Below are 23,349 nucleotides of genomic sequence, written 5' to 3' on the forward strand. Positions count from 1 at the left end.
GCTAAGGGTAACAAGAACTAATATGAGCATACAAAACACCAAGAAATTATGAGGTAATAAACAATGAAGGGATGGTACAGGCTGGATAAACTCTGAGTCTCTGAAAAAAAGTTTCAAAGTCTTTTTAAAATTTTAACTATTATTTTAGGAGTAAAAGTTTAAATATATAATATCTCCCTCTTAGATAATAATCTGAAGAAAAATGAGACACAAAGTAAATCTACGATCCAAATATGAATTGTATGAACACTATTTTTATATATTCAGGGTTTTTGGAGAGAGGACTAGAGTTTAGAGCCAGATAAAACCCAAGAGCTTTAGTTTAGCTTCCTTATTTTATAGAGGAAAATACTAACATTTTAGGTATCAAAACAGGTATAATTTTGTGTTTATTTAAGTATTTTCTGTTCAATTTAAAAATACAAAAGGGGGCAGCATCTGGTGCAGTGGTTGATGCTACTTGGGAAGCCCACATCCCATGTCAGAGGGCCTGGGTTTGAGTCCCAGCCCGGCTTCCAACTCCAGCTTCCTGCTAATGTGCACCCTGGAAGGCAGCAGGCCCTGCCACCCATGTGGAAGACCCTGCTGGAGTTCCTGTCTCCTGACTTCAACCTGGCCCAGGCCTGGCTATCCCAGCATTTGGGGAATGAGTCAGTGAACAGAAGATCTTTCCAAGTCTCTCACCTTCCAATTAAAAAGAAAATATATAAACAAATTTTAATATAAAAATGTCTTAAGAGTATATACTGGTTAAGTGTGTGTGTGTGTGTGTGTGTGTGTTAGAGGACTGTTTAGCATATGTGTCAAAAGTCTGTAAACTGTGTATGCCCTCAGGGCCAGCACTGTAACTCAGCGGGTTACGCCTCCTCCCACACGGCCGGCATCCTCATATGGTCTTAGGTTTGAATCCTGGTTGCTCCACTTCCCATCCAGCTCCTTGTTAACGCACCTGGGAAAGCAGTGGAAGATGGCCCCATACCCAAGTGAGAGATGCAGATGAAGCTCCTGGCTCTTGGCTCTGGTCTGGCCCAACCCTGGCCATTTGCGGTCATTTGGGAAGTGAACCAGCAGATGGGAAATCTCTCTGACTCTGCTTTTGCCTATCCCTCTCTAATTCTGGCTTTGAAAAAAATGTGTACACCCTCCGATCTAGTAATTCTCTTTTGACAATTTATTTCAAACAAAGAAATCACAGAAGTTCATTTATTCAAATTAATTAATTCAACACATATTTATTTATGTATTTTTAAGGAAATCATAGGTTCTTGGAAGCACAGCAGACTTTTGTGAAGTTAGAGGATTTTTGTAACTGCTTTTTTTTTTTTTTAAGATATTCATTTATTTGAAAGGCAGAGTTACAGAGGCAGGGGCAGAGAGAGAGAGGTCTTCCATCCACTGGTTCACTCCCCAGATGGCCACAACGGCCGGAGCTATGCCTATCCAAAGCCAGGAGCCAGGAACTTCTGGGTCTCCCACATGGGTGCAAGGGCCCAAGCACTTGGGGCATCTTCTACTGCTTTCCCAGGCCACAGCAGAGAGCTGGCTCAGAGGTGGAGTAGCTGGGACTCAAACCAGCACCCATATGGGATGCCAGCACTGCAGGCGGTGGCTTCACCCACTATGCCACAGCATCGGCACCTTATTTAAAGATTTATTTGTTCGTTTGAAAGGCAGAGTTATGGAGAGAGAGAGGGAGACACAGAACAAGATAGAGATCTTCCATCTACCGTTCCACTCCCCATATGGCCACAATGGCTGAGGCTGGACCAGGCCAAAGCCAGGAGTCGGGAGTTCCACCCTGGTCTCCCGTATGGGTGGCAGGGTCCCAAGAGCTCGGACCATCTTCCACTGCCCTCTCAGGCACAGGAGCAGGAGCTTGATGGGAAGTGACGCAGCCGGGATTGAACTGGAGCCCATACGGGATGCCAGTGTTGCAGGCGGCAGCTTAACCTGCTGTGCCACAATGCCAGCCTCCAACCCATATTTATTATCTTTGTGAGCAATCAAATATTGTTTTGGGAAAACAGTGAATAAAATATGTCCCTGTTTTCCTGGGACTTGTATTTTGGTGGTGGGAAATATTATACACACACACACACACACACACACACACACAGAATCTCAAGTGCTAGGGCCAGTGCTGTGGCATACTGGGTTGGGCGTCTGCCTACGGTGCCAGCATTCCATGTGGGCACTGGTTCAAGTCCCAGCTGTTCAGCTTCTTATTCAGCTTTCTGCTAATGGCCTGGGAGGGTGGTGGAGGCTGGCCCAGGTCCTTGGGCCCCTGCACCCACGTGGGAGACCAGGAGGAAGCTCCTGGCTCCCGGATTCGGATCGGAGCAGCCCTGGCCATTGCAGCCATTTGGGAAAGTTAACCAGAGGATGAAGACCTGTCTGTCTCTCAAGTAAATACATAAATCTTCAAAACATTTTCACAAAACCAAACATACTAAGTGCTAGTGAAGATGTGGAACTCATAAAATACTAAAAAAAAAAAAAAAAAAGAAAAAGAAAAAGAAAAAAATCTCAAGTGCAGATAGACACGATGAAAAAAAATGCAGGGTACGAGGGTAAAATGATGAGATTTCCAATTAGAAAAAGTAACTGGGGAAGAAAATCTCTGAAGAAAAGACATGAACGAAGATATACACCTCATAGTCAGGTATCTACCTGGGAAAGAAGAAACAAAAGGAAGGAAGCAAAAATTCAAGTAACAGCCTGGGGCAGGATTCCTGCCCCCACCCCCAACATGATCACCATCATCTAGGATGTTAGTTAAAGGCCAATTATGTGGGGCTGGTGCTGTGGCACAGCGGGTTAAAGCCCTGGTGTGCAGTGCTGGCATCCCATATGGGCGCCGGTTCAACTCCCAGCTGCTCCACTTCTGATCCAGCTCTCTGCTATGGGCTGAGAAAGCAATAGAAGATGGCCCGAGTCCTTGGGCCCCTGCACCCACATAGAAGGCCCGGAAGAAGCTCCTGGCTCCTGGCTCCTGACTTCGGATCAGCAGAGGTCTGGAAGTTGTGGCCATTTGGGGAGTGAACCAGCGGATGGAAGACCTCTCTCTGGCTCGACCTCTCTCTGTAACTCTGTATTTCAAATAAATAAAATAAATCTTTTAAAAAAGCCAATTATGAGTACCTAGTTTCTGATCAAAGAAATCTAAAGCTCATGGCATTTTAAATCATCTAGTAACACTCCATTTTTCAAAAAACTTTTACCCACACATTAAATTTTTTGTACCATTCCAGCAGTGCATACTGATGGCTACAACCTAAATGTGTCAGTTGTGATATAAATTGGCCATATACAGAATGAATTCATAAGATGGGAAACTTAAAAAACTAATATAGCATTTGTTTAGTAATATCGAAAATGCTGTCATATTAAAAGAGCAACTTACTCAACAGTACAGGTAATATGAGCACAACTTCATACAAAATATACAGACATGCATACATGCACTATTACGTAATGAGTTTTTATACATACAGAAAAAAATGGAAAACTATATCCTCAAAAGTGCGATAACAGTGATTATCTCTAGGCAGTGTGATTATGGACAGTTTTTAATCTTCTTTGGACTTATCTATGTTTTCCAAATATCCCAAAGTTCTTACTTTACATATGTGGGGAAACTCAAAAGTTACTTTCAAAATAAATAAATGAGCTATAAAGTGGAATCTTAGCTCTTCTCAGAAAGAAAAATTCAGAAAGCATCTGCATTCCATTGGGTATTTGTCTTCACTTTACGTTGGACTCACTTTGGAATAGTGCAGAGATAACGAAAGAGGCTCTGGGCTGATCATACTTACATTCCTGTTTGAAGGTGAAATACTCTGTTAGATGCCTGCATTCATGATTTCCTCGAAGCAGAAACAACGTTTTGGGATGATTAATCTTCAAACTCCACAAATACAGCACACACTACAAGACAAATTCAAGGGTAAAATTTTCGTTGTGATCATAATGCATACAGACAATTTCTACGAATCTACGTGACTGCTGTACTGCACACTTCATTGCTGTCCTCAAGTCGAAAATGAAACCTTCCAGCTTTTCACGTGATGTGCTTGCTGCCCTAGAATCTGACAGAGGATGAAGTGCAGCCTTCATAGAAACCTCGCCTTAATTTCTGTTCCCTTGTTCTAGGTAAACATCTAGAATTCTCTAGTAAAGCCATCTACACATAAACGCGCGCGCACGCTACACATCTTAGTCAAAACCTGCGTCTTATTTAATGGGGAGCCACTAGAGGCATTTTCCCACGAGGATCAGAAACAATGCAAGAATATTCACTATTTCCACAAGTATTCAACATTGTAGTAGAGTATTAGCCAATGGAATTAGACAGAAGAGGTCAATAAGAGGCTTAAGAATAGGTTAAAAAAAAAAACAACAAAATTTAAATGATTCCTAATTGCAGATAACATAGCATACTTGAAAAAACTCAGAATTAATAATAAATCTAACTTAAGTAACACAAGAATTCAGTAAAATTTCAGGACATAAAATATATAAAATGAACAGCATTTTCATATACAAACAATAAATAGACAATACCATGATAAAGAAACCTGCATTTAAAATTGTATCAAAGAAGCTTAAATACACAGGAATAAATTTTTAAGTGTGCAAAATCCATAGAAAGAAAATATCAAAACACTCCTGAAAAGCACAGAAGTAGATATAAACCGGGGCTGGCACTGTGGCACAACAGGTCAAGCTGTTGCTTGCAGTGCCATCACCCCATATCAGAGCATCAGTTCAAGCTCCGGCTGCCTCACTTCCAAGCCAGCTCCTGCAAATGCACTGGGAAGGCGGTGGGAGGTGGCCCCAGGACTCTGCCCCTTGCTACCCGTGAGAGAGACCAGAGTGGAGCTTCTGGCTCATGGCTTCATCCTGGCCTGGACCTGGATACTGAGGGATTTGGAAAGTGAGCCAGCAGCTGGAAATCTCTGTGTCTCCCTCTCTCTGTAACTCTGCCTCTCAAAATAAATAAAAATAAATCTTTCCTTTTTTAAATTAATTAATTAATTTATTATTTATTTTTTTGACAGGCAGAGTGGACAGTGAGAGAGGGACAGAAACAAAGGTCTTCCTTTTCCATTGGTTCACTCCCCAGTGCCCACTCCAGAAGCCAGGAACCAGGTGCTTCTCCTGGTCTCCCATGCGGGTGCAGGGCCCAAGCACTTGGGCCACCCTCCACTGCACCCCCGGGCCACAGCAGAGAGCTGGCCTGGAAGAGGGGCAACTGGGACAGAATCCGGCACCCCGACCAGGACTAGAACCTGGGATGCCAGCGCCACAGGTGGAGGATTAGCTTAGTGAGCCGCAGCGCCGGCCAAAAATAAATTAACATTAAAAGATTACAGGTCTCCCCAGCTTAATTTATAAAATTATAACTTCAATAAAAATACCAACCCGCTCATTTTATGGAGTTAGAAAAGTGAATACTAACATTTTATGTAACAACAGCCAGGAAAACACTCAGAAACTATGACAGGATTAGCCCTGCCAGAAGTCACCGTGCTATCAAGCTTCTCTAGTCAAAATGGTGGGCTTGACACACACACAAATACACCGGTGCAATCCAATAGCACGCAACTGCATCTGAGGACACAGAACCTGCTACCCAGTGAAGGCAGCATCTGAAATCACCGGCACAATGATGACCTAACAAATGGCCGCCGAGACAATCGATTACCATTTCAAACAAGAAAAAGTAGATCCACATCTCACACAATACATGTTAAATGACAAATGGATGAGGGAACTAAATATAAAAAAATAGAACCAGGGGCTGGCACATGGCATAGCAGGTAAATGCAGTGCCGGTTCAAGTCCCAGCTGCTCCACTTCCAATCCAGCTCTCTGCTATGGCCTGGGAAGGCAGTGGAGGATGGCCCAAGTGCTTGGGCTCCTGCACCCACATGGGAGACCAGGAAGAAGCTCCTGGCTTCAAATCGGCCCAGCCTGGGCCATTGCAGTCAGCTGGGGAGTGAACCAACATATGGAAGAGCTCTCTCTCTCTCTGCCTCCCCTTCTCTCTCTTGTCATTATGACATTCGAATAAATAAATAAATCTTTAAAAAAAGAGACAAGTCTTAGAAGAAAACAAGGGTGAGTTCTCTAACCTTGGTGTAGGGAAAAACTATAACTAATTACGAGAGAAATCCAGAGACAATAAAAGAAATGATGGATACATTTATCTAAAAATGAAAATAATTTATATACCATAATAATTTGGCAAAAACTGACAAAACTGAATGCTGTATTCCCTTAACTTCTAGGAGCATAGCCTGAAGATGCCACCTCAACAACATGAAAATATACATATCTGAGCTGCAGCACTGTTTGTGGTAGCAAAATACTGGAAAAGGATCCTGCCCGAGAGAGGCTACGCTATGATACAGCAGGACCATGCAGTACAGTGAAGCTATAAACAAAATGAGAAAGATCTCAAACTCACGTGGAGTGCGACTTCCCAGAATGCCGTTAGGCAAAGAAAGCAAAGTTCAAAAGTACCCCCTCACATGGTGTGGTAAAAGGACATATCACTCCAAGCAGTACTCGGGCCCAAAGGGCATACTCATCACCAATCATGACAAACCCATCAGATACACCCAAATGGTAGAGAGATGACAAAAGGACTGAATTCTATTCACAGAAAGCGCAGGGTCCTGAAAGACAAGGAAGGAAGGAGAACACATCTGATCGGACAAGGAGGAGGCGACACTGAATGCGATACGCGATGCCCTTCACCACAGGGAGCGTGACTCCCCCATCCTGAGTTTCTTGGATTCTTGATCACAGACCGGTGTTCCTCTTTGTCTGGTGCCTTTTCTGTATCTGTTGAGATGATCATGCTTTCATTTTCCAATCAGCAAATTACATCGGCTGATATTTTAAATTATGAATTCCTGGGCTGAACCCCACTAGGACGCGATATGCTTTTGGTTATTATTAAAATGTGTGTGTGACCACCTCCTTGTTGATTGACAGTTTGGTCCCCGAGGTCGTACTTAAAAACTCATTGCCACTGGCCCTGCGGGTCTTCCTCTCTGGAAGCCGCCTCTGTGCCACTCAGCAGGAGGTTTCCAACCTAAATAAGTGCTACTTTACTTTCAAAAAAAAAAAAAAGTGTGTGTGACGCTGGCACTGCAGCACAGCAGGTGAAGTGTGTGTGTGTGTGTGTGTGTGTGTGTGTGTGTGTGACTGCACTGTCTGCCTACATTTGGTTAAGGATTTTTGTGTCTGTTTTTGAGGGCTATTGTTCTATAGAGCATTTTTTCCTTATAAACTTTCTGTCTAGCTCTGCTGGCTTCATAAAACAAGTTAGGAAATAACCCCTCCTTGTCTGTTTTGTGAAAGAGTTTGTGTAATTCGGTAATATTTCTTCCTTAAAGGCTTGGTAGAATGAAGCTATCTAGGCCTGTAGCTTTCATTGTTGGAAGGTTTTTAGCAAATTCATTTTATTCAGTTTCATGAATTCAATTTTTTTAAGATTTATTTTATTTATTTGAAAGACAGAGTTACAGAGAGAGGTAGAGTGAGAGACAGGGAGAGAGGTCTTCCATCCACTGGCTCACTCCCCAGTTGGTTACAACGGCCGGAGCTGTGCTGATCCGAAGCCAGGAGTCAGGAGCTTCTTCCAGATCTCCCATGAGGGTGCAGGGGCCCAAGGACTTGGGCCATCTTCTACTGCCTTCCCAGGCCATAGCAGAGAGCTGGATCAGAAGTGAAACAGCCAGGACTCTAACAGGCACCCATATGGGATGCCGGCACTACAGGTGGCGGCTTTACTGGCTGTGCCACAGCGCCGGCCCCATGAATTCAATTTTTAAAACTACACAGAGGACTGTTTTTGCTTATTTTTTCTTTTTTTTTAAGGTTTATTTATTTATCTGAAAGTCAGAGGAGGAGAGGAGAAGCAGAGAGAGAGAGAGAGAGAGAGAGAGAGAGAGAGAGAGAGGTCTTCCATCCGCTGGTTCACTCCCCAGTTGGCCGCAATGGCCGGAGCTGCGCTAATCTGAAGCCAGGAGCCAGAAGCTTCTTCCAGGTCTCCCACGTGGGTGCAGGGACCCAAGCAATTGGGCCATCTTCTTTCCCAGGCCACAGCAGAGAACTGGATCAAAAGAGGAGCAGCCGGGTCTCGAACTGGCCCCCATATGGGATGCCAGTGCTTCAGGCCAGGGAGTTAACCTGCTGCGCCACAGCACTGGCCCCTGCTTATTTTTTTATTGCATTAGCTTTAGTAGCTTTCCTCTTCTTTAATTTTTATTTATTTTCACTTTATTTGAAAGGCAGAGAGACAGAGAGCAGACAGAGAAATCGTCCCTACACTGGTTCACTTCCCAAACAGCCAGGGCTAAGCCAGCTGAACCTAGAAGCCAGGAGCTCCATCTAGATCTCCACTGTGGGTGGAGCCATCACCCACTACCTCCCAGGGTGCACGTGGGGAGGAAGCTGGAAGGAAGTGGAGGAGCCAAAACTCAAATCAGGTGCTCCAAAATGGGGCGTGGGCACCCCAAGTGGTAACCTAACCACCGCACCAAACGCCCACCGTCTTTCTCTTTTGAAGAAATTTTCAACTCCATCTACGTTGTTAAGTTAGCTGGCATACAATTGGTCAAAATATTCCGTCATTATCCTCTTAAAAATTTTATTTATAAAAAGGTAAAAAATGTCAAGTATTTCACATACACAGTTTTAAGAACGTGACGATACCTCCCTTCCTCCCTCCTTTCTTATTTTTCTTTTAATGTTAACCTTACGGTCCTTTCAGTGGCTGTAAAATCACTAATGATATCCACTCTTTCATGCTAATATTAACTCACGTCTTCTCCCATTTTCCTGAGTATTTTACTCATCTTTAAAAGAAAATAACCGGGGCAAGCCAAGACGGCTGAATAGGGCATAACAAAACGTACACTGCTCTGGGCTAGGAGAACAGGGGCAGGACTACGTCCCCAGGGGTGTGGCCGACAGATTTCTGGAGAAGCCTCCGTGCGACAAGAGGAGAGAAGACATCACCGCTGCAGCCAGCCTCACGGCGTGGCCAGCTGCCGGCTGAGCACTGCCTCTCACCAGCTCCAGGCAGGAGGAAGTCACCGCGCGCCCCGCTGCTCACGGTCCCAGCTGGGAGGGAACTGTGCAGTCACCAGGGACTCTTCCTCAGCCTGCAGAGCCGACCGGGGCCTGGGCAGCTGCCGGGCTAGCAGCCGGGCAGCCACGACGCTTTCCTTTCTTCCCCCTCCCAACCCCCATCGTAGCCAGAGTCAGGGCAGCGTGTGGGCCAAAGGCCAGGTCCCCCGCACCCTGCAGCTGTGGGAGTTCCTGGGCACGAGCCCCGGAGCTACAAATACGCACTCCACTGAGGCAGGGCGATTCACCGTGGCTTCTGGGGGCCAACACCAGAAGCAGCCCATAGCAAATCTGCTCCCACCCTGGGAAATGTGCATAATGACCACAGTATGCCCTGCAACACCAGGCCTGGAACAACCTGTTCTAAATTTCTCAGTGCCATTAGAATCCAGCCGGTGGACACAGGGAAGAGGCTACCTGTATCCCACCTCTCTGGACTCGCACCCTCAGAGTGAAATCTGTACACTTCGTGGTCACCCTGTGGGACTGCTGCAGGGCTCCCTTCACACCCTCTGGGCCTAGGCTAAGCTGTGGGTCTTGTAAGCCACAGCACCAGTTGGACTTTCCTAGCAGGACTTGAGCAAGGGTCCATCTGCATCACACAGTCCTAGAGCTACAACAATTGGTGCCACGAGCCCTGGCATCACTCAGGTTTGCCAGCAGGACAAGGGAACAGCCACCCTCATCTCTCTCAGCACCAAGAACAAGGCTCTGGCTGCCACATTCGCCAGAGAGACGGACACTGAACTCTCTGTGGACCCAAGGCACACCCAAGGACACCCTTCATCACGTCACAGCCGCACTTCTGCCCCACAAAATGCAGCAGACTTCACCACTGTGTCACTAACAGACACAGCTGACCCTGAGTAAGACAAAAGAAATCTCTCAGAGACCACACTCCTGGGCTCACCTAGTCCCAAAGCTAAAACAACAAACCAAGCAATATCCTGCATTCCAAATAAACCATAAACTCTTTTTTTTTTTTTAAGAAAACATTTATTTATTTATTTATTTGAGAGTCAGAGTTACAGAAAGAGAGAGGGAGAGACAGAGAAACAACAGCCAGAGCTGGGCCAATCCAAAGCCAGGAGCCAGGAGCTTCATCCCGGTCTCCCAAGCGGGTGCAGGGCCCAAGCACTTGGTCCATCTTCTTCTGCTTTCCCAGGCCACAGCAGAGAGCTGGATCAGAAGAGGAGCAGCCAGGACACAAACGGGCACCAATTTGGGATTTAGCACCACAGATGGAGGCTTAATCTACTATGCCGCAGTGCTGACCCCAACCACAAACTCTTTTACAGTAAAACCTACTCCATAAAGAAGGGACGAGTACACCAGATGGGTAGATATCAACGTAGGGACACAGGAGACATGAAGAAACAAGGTAGCATGACACCTTCAAGAGAACATAATAATCCTCCTGCAATCCTGAACTGAAGGAAACCTACGAAGTGACAGGTTTAGAATTCAAAATAATAATAATTTTAAGAAAAGTCAACGACTTGCAAGAGAATACAGATAGGTTAAAGACATGAGGAAATCAATGAGAATATTACTAAGGAGACAAAACTCATTGAGAAGAATCAAATGAAAGTTTTAAGATGAAATCTACAGCCACTGAAATAAAAAATAAAACTGAGAGCTTCACCAGCAGAATAGACCAGTGGAAGAAATAATTTCTGACCTCAAGGACAAGAATTTTGAAATAACTCAATCTGACACAAATAAAGAGAAAATAATCAAAAAGAATGAAGAAAGTCTATGCGAAATCTAGGATACCATTAAATGATAAAATATTCATATTATAGGTATTCTGAAGGAGAAGAAAAGGAAAAAGGTGTTGAAAACCTGCTAAATGAAGTAACAGTAGAAAGTTTCCCAGGTCTTGAAAGAGACATGGACATCCAGATACAAGAAGCTCAAAGAACCCCAAGCCAATTGAGCCAAAAATGGTCTTGTCACCAAATTGTCAAAAGTTAAGGACAAGAAAAGAATCCTAAAGACACTAAGAGAAAAGCGTCAAGTTACATATAAAGGAAAACCAATTAGATTAACATCCGACTTCTCAGCAGAAACCCTACAGGCCAAAAGACAGTGGGGAGATACACTCAGTATTAAAAGAAAAATACAGGGCTGACACTGTGGCACTGTAGGCTAAGCCTCCACCTGCAGCACCGGCATCCCACATGGGCGCCAGTTTAAGTCCCGGCTGCTCCTCTTCTGATCCAGCTCTGCTGTGGCCTGGGAAAGCAGTAGAAGATGGCCCAAGTGTTTGGGCCCCTGCACCTGTGTGGGAGACCAGAAGAAGCTCCTGGCTCTTGGCTTTGGACAGGCTCAGCTACAGCCATTGCAGCCAACTGGGGAGTGAACCAATAGATGGAAGACCTGTTTCTCTGTCTCTCCCTCTCTCTGTCTGTATCTCTGCCTCTCAAATAAATAAATAAAATCCTTAAAAAAGAAAAAAATACTTCCAACCAAGAATATTATATCCAGCGAAGCTATCCTTTAAAATTGAAGGAGAAATGTAGCGTTTTCCAGGTAAGCAAAAACTGAGAGAATTTACTGCCACCAGACTAGCCTTATAAGAAATTCTGAAGGGTGACATGAAACACACGTCACCACCAAATTCACTGAGACAGCAGGTAGAATCATTATCCAATCAACAATATAACCAGTCTTAGTTCTTATCTATCAATACTAACCTTGAATGTAAATGGATTAAATTCACCAACCAAAAGACTCAGGTCAGCTGAATGGGTAAAAAAACCAGGACTTCACTATATGCTGCCTGTAAGAAACTCACTTTACAAAGATACACATAGACTGAAAGTGAAAAGCTTGAAAAAGATATACCAGGCAAATGGAAACCAAAAGTGAGCAGGTGTGACTATCCTGATATCAGATAAAACAGATTTTAAATAAAAAACTGTAGAAGAGATAATGAAGGACATTATATTTTGATAAAAGCTTCAATTCAGCAAGAAGACATAATGATCATAAATACATATGCATCCAACACAAGACCACCCAGATACATACAGAAAATACTATTAGACCTAAACGGAGAGATCGACTCCAACACAGTAATAGTGGTGACTTCAACAGCCCACTCTCATCAACAGACAGGTCATCTAGACTGAAAAGTCAATAAAGGGACATCAGAATTGAAACTTGCACTTGAGCAAATGGACCTAACTTAGAGGACATTTCACACAACAGCTACAGGATACACACTCTTCTCATCAGCACATGAACATTTTCTAGGATGGACCACATGGTAGGCCACACATCAATCTCAGCAAATTTAAAAAGACTGAAATCATACCATGTGTCTCCTCAGACCATAGAGGAATAAAACTAGAAATCAGCAACAACAATAGAACACTCATGAATACTTAGAAATTAAACAACATGCTACTGAATAACCAATGGGTCATTGAAGAAATAAAAAGGAAATCAAAAACTTTCTTGAAGTAAAATGAAAGAGCAACAAATCAAAACCAGTGGGATACAGCAAAAGCAGTATTAAGAGGAATAAGTGCTTACATTAAAACAGGAGAGATGTTGCAGATTAAAGATCTAATGATACGTCTTGAAGACTTAAAAAAAAGAAAAGAACTAACCAAACCCAAATCAGCAGGAGGTGAGAAATAATAAGGATCAGAGCAAAACAAATTAAAATGAAACAGAAAATCCCAAAGATCAACAAAACAAAAAGTTGTTGTTTTGAGAAGATAAACAAAAAAGATAAACCTCTAGCCAGACTAACAAAGAAAAAAAAGAGAAAAATCTCAAATAAATAAAATTAGAGATGAAAACGGATACATTGTAATTGATGCCACTGAAATACAAAGAATTATAAGAAAATGCTATGAAGAACTATATGCTAATAAACTAGAATACTTCAAAGAAATGGACAAATTCCTGGATTCATATAACCAACGAAGATTAAATCAAGAAGATTTAGGGCCGGCGCCGCGGCTCACTAGGCTAATCCTCCGCCTTGTGGCGCCGGCATACCGGGTTCTAGTCCCGGTCAGGGCGCCAGATTCTGTCCCGGTTGCCCCTCTTCCAGGCCAGCTCTCTGCTGTGGCCTGGGAGTGCAGTGGAGGATGGCCCAAGTGCTTGGGCCCTGCACCCCATGGGAGACCAGGAGAAGCACCTGGCTCCTGCCTTCGGATCAGCACGGTGTGCCGGCCGCAGCGCGCTAGCCGCGGCGGCCATTGGAGGGTGAACCAACGGCAAAGGAAGACCTTTCTCTCTGTCTCTCTCTCTCACTGTCCACTCTGCCTGTCAAAAAAAAAAAAAAAAAATCAAGAAGATTTAATCTAACCAGACCCAAAGCAAGCAATGAGATTGAAGCAGTAATCAAAAGTCTTCCATAAAGGAAAAGTCTAGAACCTGATGGTTTCACTACTGAATTCTACAAAACACTCAAAGAGGAAGTAACTCCAGTACTCTTCAAATTATTCCAAATTTGAACAGGATGGAATTCTGCCAAACTCTTTTTATGAAGCCAGTATCACTTTGATAGCAAAACCAAACAAAGGACAGGAAAGGAAAACTACGATCCACATCCTTATTGAACAAAGATGTAAAGGTTCTTGACTAAATACTAGTAAATCAAATCCAAAACCACATGAAAAAGATCATACATCACAATCAAGTGATTTATCCCAGAAATGCAAGGGTGGTTCACCATTTGCAAAGTAAGAAACATCATTTACATTCAATCACATCAATGTAGTGAAGAACAAAATCCTTATGTCATCTCAATAGATACGGAGAAAGTATTCGGTAAGATTCAACACCTCTTTATGACGAAAAACCCTTCACAAACTAGGTATAGAAGGAACATTCCTCAAAATTATAAAGGCTGTAAATGACAAACCAATATCCAATATCATACTGAATGGGAAAAACCTGAAAGCATTTCCCCGCAAACCTAGAACAAGACAAGGATGTCCACTCTCGCCATTCTTACTCAACATTGTACTGAAGTTTTAGCAAGAGCAGTTAGGGAGGAGAAAGAAAGGGCATCAAAATTGGAAAAGAGGAAGCCAAATTATCCATGTTAGCAGATGACATCATGTTGTACATGGAAAAACCTAAACACTCCACCAAAATGTTGTTAGAATTGATAAACCAATTCAGTAAAATTGCAGATTACAAATTAAACAGACATAAAACAGCTTTTTTTGTATGCTAATGATGAACTCATGGGGAGAGAGAAATCCCATTCACAATAGCCTCAAAACAATCAAATATTTAGGAATAAACTTAACCAAAGACATGAAAGATAATGAAAATTATCAAACACTGAATAAAGAAACCATCAAGTACACAGAAAAATGGAAAGATATTCCTTGCTAATGGATCAGAAGAATCAATATCATCAAAATGTACGTACTACCTAAAGCCATCTACAGATTCAATGCGATTCCTATCACAATACCCATGACATTCTTCACAGAGTTAGGAGAAACAATCCAAAAAATTCATGTGAAAGACCCAGAATAGCCAAAGCAATCCTGAACAAGAAAAGTCAAGCTGGAGGCATCACAACACCTGCTTCAAAACACTCTGAAAAGCTATATAATTAAACAGCATGGTACTGAGATAAAAACTGACAGACAGATCAATGGAACAGAACAGAAAGTCCAGAAATTAATCCACATACACACAGCCACCTGATTTTTGACAAAAGTGCTCAGATCATACAGTGGTGTAAGGCCAGTCTCTTCAACAAATGATGCTGGCTAAGCTGGCTTTCTATAGTAGAAGCATGAAATTAGACCTACACCTCTTCCCATACTCAAAAATCTACTCAGGATGAATCAAAGACCTACATGTAGGACCTGAGACCATGAAGTTGCTGCAAGAAAACAGAGGAAGCACTAAGACACTGGTGTAGGGGACGACTTCGTGGACAAGACCCCCAAAGCACAGGCAACAAAAAGCAAAACTAAACAAATGAGACTAAATCAAACTCGAAGATTTTGCACAGCAAAGGAAACAATCAATACAGTGAAGAGACATCCAACAGAATGGGGATAAAAATTTGCAAATCACATATCTGACAAAAGATTAATATCCCAAATGCATCACCAACTTTAAAAAACAACAAAAAGACAACCAGTCCAGCTGAGAAATGGGCAAAGGACATAAACAGACAGTTCTCAAAAAAAGAACTACAAATGGCCAACAAATATATGAAAAAACGCTCAACACCACCAGCCATCAGAGAAATGCAAATCAAAACCACAATGAGATGTCACCTCACGCCTGTCAGAATGGCTAAAATCCAAAACACAGAGGGCAACAATGCTGGCGAGGATGGGGACCACGGGGAGCACTTCTTCTACACTGCTGGTGGGAACGTAAGTCAGTGCAGCCACTGTGGAAAACAGTATGGCGATTTCTTTAAAAACCAGAACTAGACTGGCCATCTGATCCAGCAATCCCACGGCTGGGTGTACACCCAGAGACTTGAACACAACGTAGCAGAGGCACCTGCCCCACCAGGTTCCCTGCAGCACTGTTCACAACAGCCAAACTTCGCAACAAACCAAGGTGTCCAGCAGCTGGGTCTCCAACTGGCGCCCACGTGGGATGGCGGCACTGCAGCCAGCGGCTTCACCAGCTACGCCACAGTGCCAGGCCCTGTGATTACTTTAAAATTTACTGTATATGGGTGAGATGATCATTTTCCATTCAATTATTATTTATAGCCACTGTCTATATACCCACTAAACTAGGATCTTTTTGTTTTTTTTTTAATTTTTTTTTGACATGCAGAGTGGACAGTAAGAGAGAGAGACAGGGAGAAAGGTCTTCCTTTTGCCGTTGGTTCCCCTCCAATGGCCGCCGCGGCCGGCACACCGCGCTGATCCGATGGCAGGAGCCAGGTACTTATCCTGGTCTCCCATGGGGTGCAGGGCCCAAGCACCTGGGCCATCCTCCACTGCACTCCCTGGCCACAGCAGAGAGCTGGCCTGGAAGAGGGGCAACCGGGACAGAATCCGGCGCTCCGACCAGGACTAGAACCCGGTGTGCCGGTGCCGCAAGGCGGAGGATTAGCCTAGTGAGCCGCGGCGCCGGCCAGGATCTTTTTGCTTTTTACTTCTTAAAACTTCTTATTTGAAGTATTAAGCCTTTTTACTATAACCTAAATTTAAAATGTTAGTTCAAAAAATAAAAAAAAAAAAGGGAGAAGGAAAGAGGACAGGAGGGAGAGAAGGGGGAAGGAAGGAGGAAGGGAGAAAGGGAGTATCATGTTCTTAGAATTGTTATCTAGGGCCGCCGCCGTGGCTCACTAGGCTAATCCTCCGCCTGCGGTGCCGGCACACGGGGTTCTAGTCCCGGTCGGGGCGCCGGATTCTGTCCCGGTTGCCCCTCTTCCAGTCCAGCTCTCTGCTGTGGCCCGGGAGTGCAGTGGAAGATAGCCCAAGTACTTGGGTCCCTGCACCCTATGGGAGACCAGCAGAAGCACCTGGCTCCTGGCTTTGGTTCAGCCCGGTGCACCCGCCATAGTGCGCAGGCGGCCCAGCACTGCCCCAAAAACTAATTGAAACAATTAAAAAAAAAATGGTTTCACAGTGTTTTTCTCTACTGTTTTTTCTATTTCCTAGTTCTTTTCTTATCTTTATTATGTCATTTTGCTTAATTTGGATTAAATTCTCTTTCTTCTTCAAATGTCTTAAGGTAGAAGCTAAGATTACATTAACTTGAGACCTTCCTTCTTTTCTAATATTAAGCATTTAATTATATAAATTTCCCTATAAGCATTAGATTTAGCTGCATCCCATAATTTTTGCCCTGTTGTTTTCATGTTCATTCAGCTCAAAATATTTTCTATTGCAGCTTCTACTTTGACACCCAGCTTGCTGAGAATTGTGTCAATTTCCAAATATTTGGTAATTTTCCAGGTAAGTTTATGTTACTGATTTCTAGTTTACTTAGTCTGAGTATATACATACTTTTCATGACTTCAATCCTCTTATTCATATTTATTGTATGACTCAGAATAGAGTCTCTCCTACAGAACGTGCCATGTGGTTTGAAAAGCATGTCTTCTGGTGTTATGTGGACTATTCTGTAACTGTCAGTTAAGTTGGGTCACTGTTTTCTTCAATTCCGTTATCTCCACTGATTTCTGTCAACGTTTCCCATCAAGTTCTGAAACTTACTGAAATCTCCAACTAACACTGAAGAAGGTCTACCTCTCTTTCCAGTTCTACCAGTTTTTGTTTCATAAACCGTGAAACCCTCTCTTTGGGTACCGGCACATCAGGATTGCTGTCTCCTTGATGAACTGACCCCTCTCTATTATGCAACGTCTCTTATCCCTGGCAAGGTTCACCGGTACCTGACACTAATATAGACACTTCGGCTTTCTTTTGATCATCATTTACATGGAATGTCTTTGTATCTTTTTATTCTTAATATATTCTTTTACCACCTAACAATTATAACATGCTTATAGTTATTAAAATTACTATTACACGTGGAGCCACTTTATATGTCGACCACTTTACCTCTGATTTTCTTTGCCACACTTCTTTTGCTCTCTCACCACACCCTAAACTGCCTTTTCCTTAGTCCATATGACAGTCAGGCATTTTGATTCTTATTTCTGATGACAAAAATGGTATTTCTGTTTGTATTTTCTTATGCTTATCAAGAGACTCATATACCCTCGAAGTAAAACAAATACTCATTATTAGTCTTGTTAGTTTCTCCTTTTCTTCTTCATATCAATTAAGATTTTAGTTTTACTGATAAAGCAGCAGAGACTCTTAGGGCAACCAAAACAACAGATAAAGATCTGGAAACATGTTATCTACCAGGGGTATGTAGGTATGACAAGAAGGAACCCAACGCTGAAACACACACACACACACACACACACACACCAGGTAATTATGCACTAAAAGAAAGCCAAAGGGACACTTTTTAGATCAAATGAAACTACAAGTCAGAACAGCTCATGGAGGACACACTATGCACTGGCGGACCAGGAAGACACAGCCGACTCTCCGCGGGCTCAGCAGCCATGTTCCATGAGGTTGCTACATGAGCTGAAGTAGTGACCCTGGCACCATTGCTCATAGAAGAAACACAGGGCTAGTTAGCTTCCTGCTGCCTCTGCTGATCACATCTGTGTTGACTGATCAGTACATAACTCTTTTATGTGTTTTCTATCTAAACATAAACAGCTGGCATTGAGCTTATGGCCAAGAGCACTGTAACTCCTGCTTAAACCATGCTCATCCAACACGGGGAAATATCTTCCCTGGGAGGCCCAGACTTCTGCACTTACAACACTGAGTGCACTCCTGGGCAACACTGGAGGGCCGTTCTAAGCAGCAAAATCACCAACAAGGAGAACAAAAAGGCCAGAAACAAGGCACTAAATAGACCACGCAAAGGATACTTGTTTACTCTGGGAGAGCCAAAAGAAGGCGGCAGACTTGGCAACACGTGTTGGCAGACTCAAATTTTTCACCACTCTGTACATCTGCCAATAACCATAATTGCTCTGTATTGATTCTGGGGTCCCAAGTGGGATTGCATTTTAGTGTGGAGACCTATTCACAAGTACACCAGCTGCAAATAATGAAGATCAACCATATTTACTAGTGATGCATGTGCCTGTCTTACATACAGCATCAGAACCCAAGCAATACGTGACAGTCCTACAGGGAGAGACAAAATAATTGTAACTGGAGATTCTGACTCAATCTAAAAGTAATTGATGGATCAAGCAGACAAAAACAAAAGAGACAAAGGTCACTCTTTCCAAGTGCGTAAGCGACAGTCACAAGAATCTATTCTGGGGTCCTGCACTAGTGGCGTAGCGGTAAAGCCGCCATCCGCAGGGCCGGCATCCCATATGGGCGCCAGTTTGAGACCCGGCTGCTCCACTTCTGATCCAGCTCTCTGCTATGGCCTGGGAAAGCAGTGGAGGATGGCCCAAGTCCTTGGGCCCCTGCACCCACGTGGGAGACCCGGAAGAAGCTCCGGGCTCCTGGTTTTGGATGGGGCAGCTCCAACCATTGCAGCCATCTGGGGAGTGAACCAGTGGATGGAAGACCTATCTCTCTGCCTCTCCTTCTCTCTCTGTGTAACTCTGACTTTCAAATAAATAAATAAATCTTTTTTTTAAAAAAAATATATTCTGTAGATTTTGTATCACAAGGGACATCTCAGTGAATTTCAAAGAATGAACACCATTCAGATTATGTTCTCTAATCACTAAATTAGAAATCAGCAAAATATTTGCTCTAAAAAGATGCCACATAACTGGAAAATAAAAAAGCATGTATCTTTGCATATAATTTTGAGTCATCTGCTGTGTAAGTTCTCAAAAACAGAACTACTGGATAAAAACATAAACACACTGTATCTGAGAGACATTACAAAAACAAGCATTCTAAAACTTAAAATAGTTAGATTCAGGGGCCGGTGCCATAGCTCACTTGATTAATCCTCTGCCTGTGGCGCCAGCATCTCATATGGGCACCGGGTTCTAGTCCCGGCTGCTCCTTTTCCAGTCCAGCTCTCTGCTGTGGCCCAGGAAGGCAGTGGAGGATGGCCCAGTACGTGGGCCCCTGCACCCGCATGGGAAACCTGGAAGAAGCTCCTGGCTCCTGGCTTCGGAACAGTGCGGCCCCAGCTGTAGTGGCCATTTGGGGAGTGAACCAATGGAAGGAAGACCTTTCTCTCTGTCTCTCTCACTCTCTGTAACTCTACCTCTCAAATAAATAAATGAAAATCTTTTTAAAAAATAGCTATATTCAAATATATTTACATGACTTGTTTTGGGAGGTTGAATTTCATTATCAATTTTCACAAAATTATTCAAAGGAAAAAAAGTCCGTACACACTCTATTTATTTATTTTAAAGGCAGAGAGGCAAGAAAGAGAGGGAGACAGACAGACAGAGAGATCCAGTCCTCTGGCTCATCCCCAGGTGCCCATCATAGCCAAGAAGTCGGCCACCAGGGTGCACATTAGTAGGAAGCTGAAATAAGGAACAGAGCCAGGAACTAGAACCCAGGGATTGGCTGGCGCTGTGGCTCAACAGGCTAATCCTCCGCCTGCAGCGCCAGCACACCGGGTTCTAGTCCCGGTCAGGGCACCAGATTCTGGCCCGGTTGCCCCTCTTCCAGGCCAGCTCTCTGCTGTGGCCCGGGAGTGCAGTGGAGGATGGCCCAGGTGCTTGGGCCCTTCACCCCATGGGAGACCAGGAGAAGCACCTGGCTCCTGGCTTCGGATCGGTGCAGTGCACTGGCCGCAGTGGCCATTGGAGGGTGAACCAACGGCAAAGGAAGACCTTTCTCTCTCTCTCTCTCTCTCTCTCTCTCTCTCTCACTGTCCACTCTGGGGCTGTCAAAAAAAAAACAAAAACAAAAACAAAAAAACAGGGACTGCGATGTGGGATGCAGGGTACCCAGATCTCTTAACCACAGGCCAAGTGTCTGCGCCTACACTTAAGTTTACAGAGCCTTTTCTCTCCCAGCCGAGAACAGGATGCATCTCTTGATTTCTCTGGGTCCTTGTTTCTGCTTCTGAACAGACCAGCTCACCTTTCTGAGTAACACACACACTGGAAAGTGTGAGCTGTACCTGTAGCACACGTCACGTGGCAGACGGACTCCTCAGCCTCTAACCTGGGTCTTATTTCCCCACTTCAGACATCAGGTGCAATTGCGCAGCTGGACAACATCACTGCACAGCTGGACAACGTTATTACCACAAGATCTACCAACTACTTCTTGATTCCTCTGTGAACAGAATTTTTATTCCACCTCTAGAATCATTTCTGTGTTCCTCCGCTTACCACCTGAAAACATCGCTGTCGCCTAGTGAGTCATCATCTGATAGTTTCTCTTTGGTGGCTCCTGTGCCTTTAATGCAACGTATCTCATGCTGAAAACGCTCCTTTCAATTCTCTTTTCTCACAAAATCAAGGAAACTAAAATTTGGCTTCCTTCACCACACAGGAAGCACTTTACAACAGGTACAAAGAATAGGTACAAATGAACGAAGAATATCAAAAGACTTTTTACTATGAGAAATCAACGTGAACTCTACCATGCTGGTTTTTTTTTTAATTTTTTAAATATTTGTTCACTTATTTGAAAGGCAGAGTTACAGAGAGGCAGAGGCAGAGAGAGAGAGAAAGAGAGAGAAAGAGAAAGAGAGAGGTCTTCCCTCTGCTGGTTCACTCCCCAGATAGCTGCAAAGGCTGGAGTGGAGCTGATCCAAAGCCAGGAGCCAGGAGCTTCTTCCAGGTCTCCCACATGGGTGCAGGGGCCAAAGCACCTGGGCCATCCTCCACTGCTTTGCCAGGCCACAGCAGAGAGCTGGATTGGAAGTGGAGCAGCTGAGACTTGAACCAGCGCCCATATGGGATGCCGGCACTGCAGGTGGCAGCTTTACCTATTATGCCACAGCGCCAGCCCTGCTATGCTGTTTTATCAGTGACATTTGCATCAGTCCCAGGTGTACTAACCAAAACTCACGTCACTTCATGAAAGATCAACAGTTGTTCTGGGAATGAAAAAAGAAAACATCTTGCCTTGACTCTGTTATAGGCTCAAGGTAAGAAAATTATGTGGCATATAAGGAAAAAATAAGTGAAATCAGAATTTATGAAAACAATTTGGTATACGTATCAAAAGTCTGAAAATGTTCTTCTCTTTAACTCAGTTACTTCACTTCAGGAATCTCATCTGAGGAAATATCAGAACTGCCATCGAAGACATATTCAAAAGGACGTGCACCTCAACAGCATGCGGAACAGGAAAAAGCTGGACAGCAACCTCGTACCATTTGCAATACAAAATAACACAGAATCCAATTCCATGCTGCCTAAGCCGAGCAGACGCTTAGATGTCCCACAAAGCGAGGAGTCTGAGTGGGTCTAGGTTTCGTTGCCTGCTCAGCGTCATCACCAAGGAAGCAGGTTCCCTTAACTCTGGGTCTGTGGTTCACCCTTAGCACAAAATGGCTGCCGTAACACGTGCACCCAAATGTGAAAAGACAGAACGGGGCCCACAGCTTCCACCATGCAAGATCTCACCCACAAAGATTTTTCAAAAATGAGTAAATAAAATTAAAACAATAGAACAAAGTTTCTCCTATGAATGACTGGCTGAAGGAGGATCTGTTTATGTCTAGAGCAATCATTAGACAGGAAATGCATTTGCCTCCATCAGGGCAGACCAAGCAGAATGCAGTCTCTGGTGACATCAAAGGTTCTTTTCTGGAAAGGAGTTTCCCTGAGAGTGTGGTAGGGGCTTCTGTCTTTTAATGAGCTTTACACAGTACCAGTAAAGTTGTGGCAGAAGCCCTCCCAAGGTCAGAAGGAGAGAAAGGGAGGCACCGTGGGAAGGAAGTGTAGCTGTTAGCTGCTGGCCGATGAATGCTTCAGCTGTACCCCTTTCTGCTCATACGAAACCATTTCCGGTTCCGCTCGCTCATACACAGCAATGGTGCTAACCCTTGCTGGACAGCTTACGCCTCAGTTTGTGGGTGGAAAAAAAGTCATCGGTAACTACACACGCAGGCACAATATTGTATCAAATTCCTGTGGCGGCCACATAATACTAGAATACCCAATCAGATGTACGCATGTAGCCATATAAGAGAGACAAAGAGGCTAAAACCATATATAAGGAAATACCCCTGGAAATATCCCGGCTCAGGTTTTTAGATAAAAATTCCACCTGGGCCTTCTGCTGGCATAAATAATGGACTACTTCTTTTAGAAGGCCTTGGTGTCTTGTCTCTGTACACAAGAGCAAAGATTCGCCCTGCGATCCCCACTCCATTTATGTGAGTAAAATAAGGATCTTGTCAGCAAGGAAGAAGGAGAAGGGTAGACAATAAGAAATAGCTGTGTTTATAAAACTACACCTGCTACAGAAAGATTGAGTAATGATGAAATAAATCATGGCATTTTATATCATTAACTGTAGTTTCAGAAAAACTTTAACTACTGAGAAAAATGCTTTTAGTACAATGCTGTGTAAAAAAGACTATAGAAAGGAATATGATCAGCATTTTAGTAGGGTGGGGTAGAGCCACCACCTGCAGTGCCAGCATCCCATATGGGCGCTGGTTTGAGTTCTGGCTGCTCCACTTCCAATCCAGCTCTCTGTTGTGGCCTGGGAAAGCAGTAGAAGATGGCCCAAG

General features: G+C 43.8%; 1 protein-coding gene across 22 annotated transcripts in view; it reads right to left on the bottom strand.

The window, feature by feature from the left end:
* PPP3CC (protein phosphatase 3 catalytic subunit gamma) overlaps positions 1–23,349 on the bottom strand; it is a 112,348-nt gene that overhangs the window by 47,524 nt on the left and 41,475 nt on the right. For 18 of the 22 annotated variants that reach the window (XR_016211791.1, XR_016211790.1, XR_016211792.1 and 15 more), the window contains one exon: positions 3,816–3,927. The exons of the other annotated variants lie outside the window; for them this stretch is intronic. Coding sequence is in view for 11 of the 18 variants with exons in the window: in XM_070047321.2 (XP_069903422.2) it covers positions 3,816–3,927 (112 nt within the window). In the remaining 7 variants the exon portion in view is untranslated. The remainder of the gene's footprint in view (positions 1–3,815; positions 3,928–23,349) is intronic. 22 annotated transcript variants of the gene reach the window in all.

This window comes from Oryctolagus cuniculus, chromosome 8 (assembly GCF_051225735.1).
Source record: "Oryctolagus cuniculus isolate XC-2025 breed Fujian yellow rabbit chromosome 8, ASM5122573v1, whole genome shotgun sequence".
Lineage (NCBI taxonomy): Eukaryota > Metazoa > Chordata > Mammalia > Lagomorpha > Leporidae > Oryctolagus > Oryctolagus cuniculus.